General features: G+C 47.0%; 1 protein-coding gene across 4 annotated transcripts in view; it reads left to right on the top strand.

The window, feature by feature from the left end:
- Positions 1-15,213, top strand: part of PLA2G4A (phospholipase A2 group IVA) — a 70,224-nt gene that overhangs the window by 15,955 nt on the left and 39,056 nt on the right. For 3 of the 4 annotated variants that reach the window (XM_072932732.1, XM_072932733.1, XM_072932734.1), the window contains 3 exons: positions 382-484; positions 640-778; positions 6,970-7,051. In XM_072932732.1, coding sequence (XP_072788833.1) covers positions 746-778; positions 6,970-7,051 — 115 coding nt within the window. In that variant the 5' untranslated portion in view covers positions 382-484; positions 640-745. Of the gene's footprint in view, positions 1-381; positions 485-639; positions 779-6,751; positions 6,838-6,969; positions 7,052-15,213 lie in introns of those variants that run through there. The other variant, XM_072932735.1, reaches the window with a different exon arrangement.

Consider the following 15,213-nt stretch of genomic DNA (forward strand, 5'->3'; position numbering starts at 1 on the left):
GTCCAGCAGTTCCCAGAGTTTTTTAAAGATGCCAAAAGAAATAACCTATGGTACTTTGATGGTTGAAAACAGTTCTGACTTTAAAAGCCTCTGGTGACCCCTGATCTTCACTGAGGGCTCAGAAAGCAGTGGCCTATGGAGAGCCTGTGGAGGAGCCATGAAGTCCTGGTTTTGCAGTGTGCCCCTCCAAGCCTCTGGAACATCTCCAGACAGCTGGGGTTGGCCGGGAGGTTGCATACAGCCCCAGCTGGAATTGCTGTCCTGGATTTACAGAGGGCAGTATTGCTGCTCCTGCAGAGCTCGCAGTTGTAACTAGCATTGTAATGCCTGGAAGCATTTATGGGATAAATATAATTCCTCTATTCTTTTGTTTATCTGTAGAGCTGCTAGAAACACTGGCATGACTGGAATTTAAGATACTTGATTCCTGCACTTACCCTGAGGTAGAGGATATAAGCACGAGAAATTTCTCCAGCTCAGGCAGGTAAATACCTAGATCTATATAGCTTATAGTGAAAGTAAGTTATTGGTAAACAAATGAATTTTGGAAACCTTCCTAAAGAGCAGGAACTGATTTGCTTTGTAAAATATAGTTTAAAAGGAACAAATTAATCTTAATTATATCTTCTTTTTTATTAGTTGAAGGACCTTTCATACTGAATTCTACTCTGAAAAAAGGGGAAGCCTCTCCTGTGTGGGATTGAAATAGATACTTGGTGATTGCCTTCAATAAACTAAGGCAAAAATGTCTATCATAGATCCTTATCAACACATTGTGGTAAGTAGCACTGAATTTTATATATATATATACATATATACACACCATCTTCTCTGATATATATACACTGTCTTGTATAATGCCTTCCTTGCTGGAGTTACCCTAAATAAGCATATATCATTAGAGTTGTTATTATTTCCTTCAAGAAATGGGAGGTGTGTCAGCTTTCTTCCTTCAGTGCAGTTTTGGAGGGGGCAGGAGGTTGTGCTCTTTCCCTTTTCATTAGTATAAATGGAGAGATAAATTGACAATTTGGGATACTAAGATCTTAAACTGGTATATGTCACTAATGTTGGTTCAAAGAGAATCCTCACAATATATAGTGCAAACTCAGAGTGAGATGATCTGTGCTGCTCAGCAGCACACTGTGCCCTTGCTCCCTTCCTCCTGCTTTATTCCACTGTTCCTGCTGCATCCTTGTCCCAGCTGTCACCCCCTTGAGATGGCAGTGAACCAGTGGATCCTGCTGAATGAGCAAAAAACCTGTCCAATACAAAAGCAGACAAAAATTTCTTAGGGAGAAATCCTTCCCTATGAGGTTGGAGAGGCCCTGGCACATGGTGCCCAGAGAAGCTGTGACTGCTCCTGGATCCCTGGAAGTGTCCCAGGCCAGGTGGACAGGGCTTGGAACAGCCTGGGACAGTGGAAGGTGTCCCTGCCCATGGTCTGGAGTGGCACTGGATGGGCTTTAGGGTCCCTCCCAACACAAACCACTCTGGGATTCCATGGAAGGGGTAGAAAATTCATTCTGTGCTGTTGAGCTCAGGGAAGGGTGAGCTCATCCTGTGGACGTGTAGAAGTAGGAGCAAGGGAAGGAGGAGGGAAATGGAGCAGAGCTGCCCTCAGTGGCTCAGCAGCCTCTGAATGCAGCTGTGCTGGAAGTGAGTTTCCAAAGCAAACACTGGAATGGCAATTCCTGCCCAAGCCAGAATCCAGAGCCACACTGGGTGTGTTCCTATCAGGGGCTGCTCGTCACAGCCCTGGGCTGACAGCAGCAACAGTGAGGTGTCCCCAGAAATAGCTGCCACACACTTGTCACAGTGGTTTACTTTTACATGGCTAAAAATACTCCCTGTGCTTCCTACAAGTGATCTCTTATCAGCCCTGTGGTTTGTGCCCCATGCACTCACATCCTCCACACCAGTGTGCAGCCAGCAGATCTCGAATTGGCTTTTACTGCCCAGTCCTGTGAACTGCTGGGAGGGAGGACAAACCTCAGGGTGATGTCTGTGTTAAGACAATACTGACTTAATTCCTTTCAGCATCAGTGCCCTCTCCTGGATGGATTGCTTGGAATGATCTGTACCTTTATGGGAGAGGTTTCTGAGGCACTCGGTTATATATTTTATTAAATCACTTGCATAAAAGGACTTTTTGATACCAATAATAAAAAAAATGTAGCTGTCCTACATATATAATACAGTAAATAAAAAGTGTGTGTAGTAAATGTAGTTATAGCTCCCTGGGAATGCTGAACTGTTGCTGTGGGAATGTTGCTAATTCCAGAATCAACACTGTTCATGCAAGAGCTGATCCTTTAATTGCTTGGAAAGTGAACGGAAATCTTTGAAGTTTTTTAATTTGAAAACTGAAATCCCGTGGAAAGTTTTATTGCAATTTTGAGCAGTCATGGGCAGCAGGCTCACATCAATGCAAAATTACTGGATTTAAATCATATTTGGCATTAAATTGCTGAAAAGGATTCTGCATTTTCCAGAAGTCCTTGTGCTGACCGTTGTGTGTTTTTTGAGGTTCTTTTTCTTTCTCATTTTGTGAAAGACTCTGAGGTATAAATTAAGATGTTCAGAAAGCTGCTGCAGATGCAGACAGAACTGAGTATTCAAAAAATGCAAAGAATTAAAGTGTGTAATACCTCTTCATTTACTTTGATATGGAGGATAAATATTATAACAATGGAATAAACACTTCAAGATAAAATTTGTGTGTGGGCACAAAAGTTTGTCTTAACTGTAATACCCTGTGAAAGAAGAGCATGGAATTCCATGAAAATCAATTACTTAAGTAAACAGGCAAATATTTTCGTTTGTCCAGCTCCATTGTTAGCTCAAGTGTCCTTAACATGAAGGAAGTAAACCCATTTAATACCCGTGCAGTCTGCCTGACTGCCTGGCACACAGAATGCCAGTGTCCTGGTGGAGCTCTGCTCTGTGACTCAGCATTCTGGAATATGACAAATGTGATTTTGAGCACATGCAAATCCCTGCCTCGCTGGGCACGTCCGGAAGGGCAAAACCCGCCCGTGTTCCGGGAGATCCTGGGGCTGTGTCCCAGGCCCTGGTGGGAAGGGGGTGGTGTTTGTGTGCTCCCAAATGCAGGGGCAGCTAAAAGAGGGCAAAGCAGATAATTAGGGAAATTTTGCTGAGGGGAAGGAAAGCACTCAAAGGTGAGAGAGGAACAAAGGAGAGCCGAGGTGTGAAAACAGGAGATGCTGAACCATGGCTGTGCAGTCATGGAAAATGCTGTGGATTGAACAGTGAACACTGCCCACCCGAGTTTCCATAACTCAGAAAACCCACATTCAGACAGGGCATGGTGAAAACCTTTTGGTTTTTCTCGTTTCCTCTCTAAATTTATGGAGGACGAGGAAGTGAAATGAAACACATGGGTAAAGCGGGTCACTTTGGATGGTGTATTTTAGTTTTTTAAATCCATAGAATGACAGAATGGATTGAGTCAGATGGGACCTTAAAGCCCATCCCACCTCACTGCCATGGGCAGGGACACCTTGCACTGGAGTTAATAGTGAGCTTTTGAAATTTGTAACCTGTCCTAGATTTTTAAAGGAATGTAGATGTTGCTCCTCTCAGTGTTGCAACGTTTAAGTGATTTATTTACCATCATCTGTTTTTCAGAAGTACTTGAGGTATTTGTAGATTTTTATCAAGACTTAAGGTGAACATAAGTCACTTGAGAAAATGCATCTTAGTCATCTAAACTAGCAAGGGCTGGATTTGTAAAGGCCTTCAGAGTCAATACATTTCTCATTGTGTTTTCAGGGGCCTTCATCAGAACTCCTTCTGAAAAGCTAATTAAGAAAAGGCTTCTGAAATATGGACATTTAGGCCTTTTGATCTCCTTAGAAACTGGACCCTGAGTGGAAAATTGCCCTAATTTTCCCTTGCACTTAATTTGCGTGAAAAACATTTATTTTGGTGTAAGAAGAGATCTAGACTTTCAAGCTTCCTGTGTGTATCTGTTTTTTCTTTACTAAGAGGGAGATTGTTTATTTCAGTAGTGGCAAATTTCTTCCAAGTATATAACTATGGCCAAATTTTAATAACTGTGTATAATTCTAATCCTCAGTGTGTTGTTTTGGGTGAGGCTCAGGGAAAGAAGATACTGCTTTTCTGTTTTGCCAGGCCTCTGTGTTTTCACATGCCTTTCAGAGGATCCCAGTCTTAAACCAGACTTAATTTTCCTGGCAGTACAACAGCTGGAATGATGGAGGTTACTGCTTAAGTCAATAAAAAGCAATTTTTGTGAAGTCATTAGTAAAACAATTATGAACTTGTAATAGAAATAGGTGATCTCTGTGCTGCTGTGAAGACCAAACTGGGAAGTGGTGGCTCGGCCTTGCTTTGATGGTAGGCATAAGAATTAGGCATATGAGTTTAGGAATATGGGGGATAGATGCAAGCAAATTACTTTACAGAGTGCTTGTTATCAGGGAATATTGTGTAGTATCCCCCTTTTCCTGCACATGAACTTCACCTATCAGCTGAGAACTAGACCCAGCACGCCCATGTCCCATCCTTGTCACTTAATTATAACTCCACTCTTAAATGCTCAGTGATCTCTGATTATGGTCTCCAGTGAGGAGTGTCTTTCTTGACAGCTGAGAAAAAGGAGGAGGGTGGTGGGTTTGTACTTTGAGCTGTTTCTTTTAATTACGAGGTTGGATATGTCAAAGGAAGTGCTTCAGTCTGTATGAAGAAACTGAGGCCAGTTGTGAAACCAACTTCATCAATCTGACATACATGGGAGATAATATAATAGGGAGATAATAAAGCAGCTTTGAACATTCTCAGGCAGCAAACTGGAAATAGGGGGCAGCAAGAGCCCATGGTTTCTGGAGTCACAGCTTGTAAAAGTTCTTGGGGCAGGGTAAATGACAGAGCTGGGATGGCTTCACATAGTTGTGTTCCCAGCCCTTCTCAGATACCCATGAAAATCCCCATTTACACCACTGTGGAGGAAAACTCGGGACTTCTTTTTGGCCTGTAGCAGAGGCAGAAGTTTATTCAGGCTGAAGTCACATCCTCCATCCATCTTGGAAGCTGCAGTGCAGAAGGTGAAGGATGTCACTCAGTCATTGGAATGTCTTCATGTCAGCCCACGGAAGGCTGTGAAATAGGTGTTACTCCTTAGGAACTCTGGCTTCCCACAGCTGAACCCTCTCTGCTGGGGCTGATGCTTTCCAGGTGAGCAACATCCCACTGGGAGTATTGGGAAGAGTCTGAATTCCCCTTTTCCTGTGGGTGCTGAACCCTTGCTGTGCCATGACGGTTTCACTGCACCACAGCTGGCATTGCCACAGTTTCCCCCGCCTGCTCATTTGGTCTTGGATCCAGGTAACTCCTGTGGGTGCCAGGGGAAAATTCAGGAGCCGGGCAGACAGTCCTGGCTGGATCCTGCAGCAGCTGGCACAGCGTGGGGGTGATTCCAGCCAGATAAAGCTGATAAACTCAGTGTCTGGGTCAGGCATGGCTGCAGTGAAGTCACCCCGGTGGCTGTGGGTGTTTTCTCCTGGAGGCGTTGCCACAGGGGTGTGGCTGTGCCTCGGCACACCTCAGGCTGCTGCAGGAGTTGTGTTGGTGTCACTGGAGGTGCTTTTTAATGACTCCTGACTCAAATGCCACTGAAGCGCTCACAAGTCACTAAGTCACTTTGCTGTCTTTAGAAGATTAATTTTGGCTTTCCCTTTTTTTTTTTTTTTTTTTTTTGGAGAAAATGGTATGTAACCTGCAAGATGTTAACTTTATTCATATGAGGGATCCAGTTTGGCTCAGGTCTCCGGTGTGAGCTGTAGACACAAAATAAGGAGGCTTGGCTGAAACAACCAGTTCTGAAAAAAAAAAAAAGGGAAGAATCCAGATGAAAAAATAGCAGGAAAGCAGCAGGCAGAGCCTGAATAAGCATGTCCCATAGCAAGGATATTGTCTATGATTTTGAATGAATTTCAGTGAATTTCCTGATGGTGGCCTGGCCTTCTCCCTGGTTGTTTGGGTCCCAGTGACTGAGTTTATTTGAATGTGCTTCATGAGGTCAGTGGGTGGTTAGGAAAAGATAGAAAATACACAGTTGTGTAAGACCTGATCATGGCTTTAATACCTCACATTTCCTTCCAATCTCTGTATCCCTGTAAAGGCAGTATTGGCTGCCCTGCAGTCTGCACTGGTGATTCTCAGTGGTATCCAGCAGAGTGGTTAAACTCAGGGTTATGTCGATAAAGCAACAGTACAGCCGAGTTGATGACCTCTTTTATTAAGGCTTTTGCTTTTTGTTTAACTTCCCATCTTTTCCTACTTCCCTGGTTTGTTGAGGACACACCTGCTCCTCGGAAGGCAGCTCCTGCTGTGTGTTTGGGCTTTGCAGGAAATGGGCACCTCCACAAAGTGCATGAAAGGTGCTGGTGACTGTTTTAACAGCTTGCTTTGCACCTTCCTTACATTGTCTTGAGGGTGCTTTCACACTGAATATTGATGTGTACTAGAAGGTGCAGCACTGACTCTACCCCTTGTGTGTGCACTGTGCGTTTATCTGCTCCAGAACACAGACTTTGAAGTAATTCCTGTCATTCTTTTTAGCAGGGGAAGGCAATTACCAAGACAAACTGTAAAATAGCCCATTTTTATTTTCCCCTTGCCATATTCAGATGGTTCCTGCCTGACTAAACGCCTCGGAGCAGGTTCTGTGGTGAGGAGGAGTGTTGTTGGTTGAGATTAGTAGGTGTGGCTGCAGGAAAATCCAGCAGCCCCAGTGCAGGTACCTCTTGGTAAAGCTCCAGGGTGCAGTACAGCTTTAGGATGCTCTATCCAGTATGAGTTTCCCTTACGTTTTGACTCGGTGATTTCTCTCTCTCTGTTTTTGGACAAAATGAAACCTTATTTTGATAGAGGGGGTGTTCTTTGGTTCTGGAGCTTAATCACCTCTCACTCTCTGACTTTCAGGTGGAGCACCAGTACTCACACATATTCACTGTGACAGTAAGGAAAGCCACAAATGTCACCAAAGGAGCCATTGGTGACATGCGTGAGTATCTCTCTCTCTCTCTATTTTGCTTTTCTTCTTTGAGCCTGGGCAGGGAGGGGGAGATGGTGACTCATTGTGCATGAAGTGGTTGTCAGTGGGCTGGTGATGGCTTTCTGTCTGTCTTGTTAAAGCCAGAGCAGTGTCCCCGTGTAGCTGCTCACTCTCACTCACAGAGCAGATCTGCCGCTCCTTCTTTCCATTGATCCAGAAGGGCTGAGTGAGTTGTAAATGATTTACCTACAAGCCAGCAACACCTACAATTAGCTTTTTGGCTCAGTCAGAAGTGCTGTGTGAGTGCAGTGAAACTGGAAATTGCTGCCACCTCACAGGGCTGTGGTTTGCTGGGGGAAAGAAAGAGCCCAGAGCTCTCTCTCTGCTGAGTCAGTGCAAAAAGCAGAAAAAAATGTAAGGAAATAAAAAAAAAACCACCCACCCAAATGGGCCAGCAGATCTTGTGGTGGGGAGATGGATGACACCAGCACTTCTTCCTCTTTCTGGGAGGCTGCTGAGCCTCTGGACTTCACAGATGAACAGGAAACCACTAGGAAGAACAGATCTGCTCTCCTCTTAAGGAGGGAAGAAGGAGAGAATATTGGCTGAACCTGCAAAAAGAATATTCCTCCTTCCTTAGGTGTGTCTGCTTTGCTGCCGGGCCATCTCTCCCTTTTCCCAGTGCTTGCAGGCTGGGGGCAGGGAGGATGAGTGTGACCTTTGGCTCCTGCTCTCCCATCAACCTGGTTGGACTTTTGTGTTTATGAAACACATAAAAGTGTTTGCCAACTCCTGGAAACTACTTTTGGATTGAAGTACAGCAACTGCTCTGACCCACAGCTTTGCTTCAGGGGGTTTTCATAATTGAAGTCTACTGTTGAGGCTAAAATTGCAGGAGGGTTACTTGAGAGGGGGATGTTCAACAGCCACGAGTACAAGGGAGGAGAGGGGAGCCCTGGCAAAAGGGAAAAGAGGGAATTAGGAGTCTGTCATCCCCTGTGGGATAAGGGGAAGGAGCACGCAGGGAAGATGCAGGGGTGTGTGTATGTGTGCATACAGATACATATAATTTCATACATATGGTGGTCTCTAGATAAGAAGACCTTGGGAAAGGTGCTGGAAAAGTGGAACAAGGAGCCCATGAGTTGGTGTGTGTAAGAGGATGAGTTAAATGGAAAGACACAGGTTCTACACAGGTTCTTGGATACAGGTGTCTGTCATGAGGCAGTGTGGGCAGCATGGGCAGGGGAAAAAGGGGAGGTTGAAGTGGGGACCCCATGATATGACATTAAAGGGAGTATGGAAAGGGTGATGAAATCCAGAAGATCGTGGCAACTTTGTGTACCAGAGAAAATATGCCCCTATAGTATAAACTTCAAATATTATCCTTCAATATAATTGTATCTTTTTTTCTAGAAAAAAAAAATCCTTTTATCTTAGCAAGTCATCAAAATCAAGAAGCTGCTCAGGAAGAACTTTTTATTTTGATAAAACCTGCCAGAGTGATGCTGTAGAGGGCCATTGAAACCTGCTTGGCTTCTTGTCTGGGACAACTGCCAGAGCTCAGTAGCCTGAGGCACCCCCAGTCTGGGGCATCTCTGGGTGAGCTTCAAGGACCCAGGGCTGGTCCTTGGGGTCCTGGCAAATACCCCAAAGTGAGAAAAAAACCCAGATTGTTTCTTCTTTCTTCTTTTTATTTTTTTTTTAATTTTTTGAAAATTAGAAGTGTTTTTATTCCTCGTCATGGGAGCCTGGCAGCTACTTGATGAAGTGAATGATTGTGTTAATTACTGTGGGGAGGTGTTTGAAGCTATGAGTGGGGAAGGGCTTTACACTTGATTGTGCCAACCTATACATAGATAGATACATAGATATATATTTTTTATATATATATATTTATGTATGTATTTGTTCTATTTGATTTGCCAAGAATGAAACTTGTTGAGGGAATTGCTTTACTTTTCCATCAGGTTTTTTGTCTCAAGGACAGGAAGATGGCTGTGACATGTGTGAGCCCTGTTTGGGGTGGGTGCCTGAATTTCACTTCCCTCACAGACACTCCCAAGCTGTTAACTCTTCTGGAGGGTTGCCCTTAATTTTTTCTGTTGTTTTTGCTCCAGGTTATGTACTAGAGGTGCTCTGGGAACAAGAGAGTTAATTTTACATTTTGGTGTGCTGGAGCCTGGGGCAACATGAGGGATTTTAATTGTTTTGCTGTTCTTTTTTTCCATATCAGGCTTTCCAAGACTTTCTGGAACAGCTCTTAGAGATCTGAGGAAATCTAAGTTTATGAAATATGCTGAAGTGCTTTGTGTGATATTTTTCATCCGGGGGCTCTGAACTCTCCCTGTGCTCAAGGAGTTTTAGCTGGCAGGTCTGCTGTGTGTGGTGCCCCTCACAACCAGTGGCATGGAGGCACTGACTCCTCTGGCATGGCCATCCACACCTCTGTCTCCTCAAGCCCTGGCTGGGCAGATAACCAGTATTTCTGGAAAGTTTTCTGAGATTTCTTGAGCTCTTGGTGAATGGCCATTTTGTCATTCTGTGAATCTGTGTGGGAGTGATAAATGAGATTTCCTGTAGAACTCACTGCCCAGGATGGTGGGAAGGGGGCAAAAGAGGGCAGACCCTTTCTTTCGCAGCAGTTCATTTAAGTCCCTTCTTATTTCAGGTGTCTGCCCATTTGCTGTTGACTATAGAAGTCCTTTCTTTACTGGTGTCACTTGTTTCAGTTTTAGTGTCCTTGTCTGGGTGACTCCCACACCCTGGATTCTCTCCTGTCAACATGCAGCTGTACCTTTACAAAGGTTTAAATCCTGATTTAGAGGCTGCTGCTCTGGTAGGTGTGCTCAGCTCCTGTCCAGCCTGGGAGGTTTGTGAGCTGAGTAAGTGCAGCAGATGGGTGCTGGGTGACCTTGGCTGGCTGCTGTCACTCCCTCTGTCAACAGGATGGGGAGAGAACATGATGAAAGGGTCACATGAGGACAGGGACAGCTCTCACCTCTCACCCCTATAGGCAAATGGGCTCAGTTGGAGAAAATGACTGTAGTTTATTGCCAGTTAATTGTAGCAGAGTAGGACAGTCAGGAATAAAGCTATACCCACCTCCTGCTGTACACCTTTCCTTCTTTTCTGCTGTATCCCTCTGCCAGATGGGATTGGTATTGGGGTCAGACAATAGACCCTGCTGAATTGGCAGAAACACAGTTCAGTGAAAAAGAGGACAAAAATACATATATTAGGAAGAAATTGTTCCCTGTGAGGGTGGGGGGGCCCTGGCACAGGGTGCCCAGAGAAGCTGTGGCTGCCCCTGGATCCCTGGAAATGTCCAAGGCCAGGTTGGACAGAGCTTGGAGTAATCTGGGATAGTGGAAGGTGTCCTTGCCCATGGCAGGGAAAGCTTTACAGCCCCTTTCATCCCAAACCATTCTAGGATTCTGTGTCCCTGCTGCCCAAAACCTGCTACATAAAGCTATTACAAGGTGAAAAATCAGAAAATCTTCATGGCTTTTGTGAGGATTTCATTATCTTAATTGCTTAGCTTGCTGCTGATTGCAGACCTTGTAAAATCACTTATCTGACTGGATCTCTTGAAAAAGACCTTGCCTCTGGCCCAGTGAGTTCCTATATAGCAGATGTGTAGTTTTGAGTCTACTCAGATGCCACCCAAACTGTAGAGCCTTTCCTTACTTCCATGACAGTACAAGAACTTGAAGGGAAAATAAAAAAAAAACAAGAGTCCCAAACTGCAGCATTGTGGAAGAGAAATGCTTGCAAACTGGGTCTCCTTTCCACAGCATCTCTCCCCTTCTGGACTTTCAAGGTTCTTGGTGGAAAACTGGGTTAGAGGAAGCATTGTAAAATTTATCTTCTATCTTTAAACATGTATTTAAGTGTCCTGGCTTTCACAACAAACAGTAGTATCTACAGAGGAAACCAGTTGTGTGACTCTGTTCTTAACGATCACTCATCTTGCTTAATCCTGTTTGGGATTTGCAGCTTTTCCTTGCTTCATCTTCTTTTGACGCCATGGTAATGAACAGTGTCATTCTGGGCGTTTATAGGAAAAAATTCCCTTCTTAAAAACGTTTAAAGCTTGCTAGTTCACAGCACTGGTGCTCAGCTTCTCTCCCAGTTGCTGCCCATCCTGTTGGCATCAAGGATGCATCTCCACTGCAGCTAAGCTGCTCTGATAAACAAGTTCTGGGAGCAGTGCAGTCCCCAGAGCTCAGCTCTGGTTGCAAAACTTGCCCAAATAGAGCTGGGAAGCAGCTCCTGGGTGGCTCTTGGCGTGGTCAGCCCATGCCACTGCAGCCAGCTGTGGACATCCCCCCAAGTTCAGGAGATGCCCTTCCTTGTGGCTCCCTGCATCTCCAGAGGAAACTGGGATGGGAGCACACCTTTGCCTGTCTGGCCCTGGGGGCTGGGAACGAGGAAGGGATGTCCAGCATGCAGTGTTCATCCCTCACACCCCTGTCCCCTGGGGCTGCTCCCGTGAGCCAGAGCTCCTGGGCTTGAAGCTGGCTTGGTTAAGCCCAAGTCATGGCAGTCCAGGCAGGTGTGAGCAGGGTTTTAAACCTGGCCTAGCTGAAAGGAAGGAATTGGAGATTTGCCTCCTTGTGCTATGGTTTGTGTTACAGCAGCTCATTCAGGACTCATCCAGCTGTTCTCTGGAGTACAGCTGGCCAGTCCTGCACCCTGAATTACCTACAGTGCACTTGCCTGGTGGAGTGCCATCAGATAAGGCTCTTCCTGCAAGGCCCTGGAGCAGCTCCTGATTTTTGCAAGGGGAAAACAAGCTAAACTGCTTCCCTTTTCCAGCCTGACAGCCTGGGAAAAGTAGGTCAGAGTTGGCCAATCCTCCACATCCTACAAGCTGCATGTGGAAGTCTTCACGTGGCTGAAATATGGATCCCTAAAAGAAAAAATCTTAAATGAACAGTGCTGCTAACAACTGCTCAAGATGCCTACTGCAGATCTCAGTCTAACACTGAGGCAACCAAATGCTAGATTTCAGTTTCCTTGGCACACCCAGTATCCTTTCCCTTTTGTAGGGGTATCCAGTGCTAGGAGGTAGAAGCCACATTGGAAACAGGCTCATATGTTCCACAGTGAAACTGATCCAGATAATGCTGCTCTTCCCAGCTGCAAAAATAAAATTTTGATGAGAAATTCTGTGGGTGCTTGCCATGGAGTTACTGAGGGGGGACCTGTTTCTGTGAGAGGTTGGTGAAAACTCGTTCCCATCCTAGAGGCAGCTCTCCCGTGACTCTGTTGTGCTGTGATGGTGCCATGGAACACTCATGGAACTCAGGCCTGGGATCCATCTGGTGTGGCTGGAGAACCCCCTGTCCCTGCTCCAGCCCTGCCAGGCTGTGACCAGCCCCAGAGCTTGGTGGTGGCTGGGAGCTGCTCCTGTCCTGTAGGCACACGGTGTGTGGTGACTGGGATGGGGCTGTGGGAGCCTCATCCCCATGGGCTCAGCTGCAATGTGTGAACATGAGGGGATAAAAGGCTGGGCTAAAGAACAAGAAGGGCAGAGGCCTGCAGCCTTCTGAACTGGTGTAGTGTTACTCTATACAGCATGGCCATCTCAGCTGTGATGTTGTCCCATGTGCTGTCCTTTCTCCAGGCAGAGTTTCCTGGTGGGGCTGCCTCCAGGACCTGTGGACATCACTGCTCCTCCAGTTTGGGCCTTTCACTCCCTCTGGTTAGGAGGAAGCTCCCATTTGTCCCCTGTGATGATTTGACTTTTTCTTGCTTTTGATTCTTTTCCCTCTCATCCCCTGTCCCAGGAGTGCTCTGAAGTTGTGTTAGGGTTGGGCTAATGCCTGATCCAAGGGAGAATTGGGAAGAACATCAGTCACAGTGAGATGTAAAGGGAAAATGTGAACAGGGTAAGAATGTGGCACTTCCCACTGATCTTCTCCTCTCCTTGGCTGCCTTTGGTGAGACTGCCTGAGCTGGATGTGCATTTGGGATAATCAGCTGTCACTGAGGTTTTCTTGCAGAAAATTCACTGTTTTTCCTTCAATCCACATAGGCCTTCTCATCCACAGCTCTTTGGGTAAGGAGTTTTGCAGATTGCTGCCTGAAGAAGACTTTTAATTCATTTTGAAAATGTTATTTTAAAAGCATGAACTGAAGAATCTGAACTGGGGCCAGTTTGGTGCCCTTCACAACAAGAAAGATACTGAGAGGCTGGAGCTAAGGAAGGGAACAGAGCTGGGAAAGGTTTGGAGCATCAGGAACAGCAGAGGGACCTGGGGAAGGGGCTCAGCCTGGAGAAAAGGAGGCTCAGGGGGACCTTGTGGCTCTGCACAGCTCCTGACAGGAGGGGACAGCCGGGGGGTCGGGCTCTGCTCCCAGGAACAGGGACAGGAGGAGAGGGAACGGCCTCAGGCTGGGCCAGGGCAGGCTCAGGGTGGACAGCAGCAGGAATTTCTCCATGGAAAGGCTGCTCAGGCCTTGGCAGGGGCTGCCCAGGACAGGTGTTCAAAAACCATGTGCATGTGGCACCTGGGGAGGAGGTTTAGTGGTGAACACAGTGATGATGGTTGAGCTCAGTGGTCTTGGGAGATCTTTTCCAACCTCATCCATTTGGTGATTCATCATCTGGGTACTGCCTTGTGTTTTGTATCTGTACCAAAGAAAAGCTCTTACAACTCGAAGAATGTTCATTTATGTATTTCACAGACTCAGCTTAGAAGTACCAAGTGAATTTATTGCTAACAGAATCAGAGGAGGATCATGAGAAGTAAAACAAGCCCTTAAATCACCTTTTTCCCCCCAGCCCCTCCCTCCTTCCCACTGACAGCACAGGGAGACAGGGCATGGGGGCTTTGGTCAGTTCATCTCCCAGATTTTCTCCCCTGCTCAGGAGAGGGGTCCTTTCCCTGTGAGACCCTGGGGTCCCTCCACAGGAGACAGTTCCCTGTGAACTTCTCCAGCGTGGGGCCACTGCCACGAGCAGCAGCCAAACCTCACCTGCCACAAGGTGAGTCCCTGCCACGGGCACAGAGCCCTCCCAAACCTGCTGCTCTGGGCTCTGTGTCCATGGGCTGCAGTCCTGCAAGGACAGGCTGCTCCAGCCTGGGAGCAGGAGCCTGTGTCCACTGGGTCTGCACTGAACACAGCCTCCTGCAGGGATCTTCCCTGAACACAGCCTCCTGCAGGGATCTTCCCTGAACACAGCCTCCTGCAGGGATCTTCCCTGAACACAGCCTCCTGCAGGGATCTTCTACTGAACACAGCCTCCTGCAGGGATCTTCTACTGAATCACAGCCTCCTCCAGGGATCTTCTACTGAATCACAGCCTCCTGCAGGGATCTTCTACTGAATCACAGCCTCCTGCAGGGATCTTCCCTGAACACAGCCTCCTGCAGGGATCTTCCCTGAACACAGCCTCCTGCAGGGATCTTCTACTGAACACAGCCTCCTGCAGGGATCTTCCCTGAACACAGCCTCCTCCAGGGATCCACCTACTCCAGCATGGGCACCTCACTCACGGGCTGTGGGTGGATCTCTCCATCCCCATGGATCCCCATGGGCTGTGGGTGGATCTCTGCATCCCCCATGGACCCCCACGGGCTGTGGGTGGATCTCTGCATCCCCCATGGACCCCCATGGGCTGTGGGTGGATCTCTGCATCCCCCATGGACCCCCAGGGGCTGTGGGTGGATCTCTGCATCCCCCATGGATCCCCAGGGGCTGTGGGTGGATCTCTGCATCCCCCATGGACCCCCATGGGCTGTGGGTGGATCTCTGCATCCCCCATGGATCCCCATGAAGGGGCACAGCTGCTTCACCCTGGTCTCACCATGGCTGCAGAGGAATCTCGGCTCTGCCCCTGGAGCACCTCCTGCCCCTCCTTCTCCACTGACCTTGGTGTCTCCCTCACATGTTCTTACCTCCTCCTCTTCTCTGACTCGAAGAAAAACCTGTGTCCACATTGTTTTGATTTTTTAAAAAATCTGTTATCCCAGAGGCATTACCAGCCTCTCTTGTTGGCTCAGCCTTGGCCAGCAGCATGTCCCAGCTTCAGAGCCATCAGGGACTGGCTCTGCTGGACATGGTGGAAGCTTCCAGCAGCTTCTCACAGAAGCCACCCCTGTGGCCCCCCCGCTACCAAAAACCAAACTGTGCAAAACTAATGCATGCAGTGAGATATT

This window comes from Taeniopygia guttata, chromosome 8, assembly GCF_048771995.1.
Source record: "Taeniopygia guttata chromosome 8, bTaeGut7.mat, whole genome shotgun sequence".
Taxonomy (NCBI): Eukaryota; Metazoa; Chordata; class Aves; order Passeriformes; family Estrildidae; genus Taeniopygia; species Taeniopygia guttata.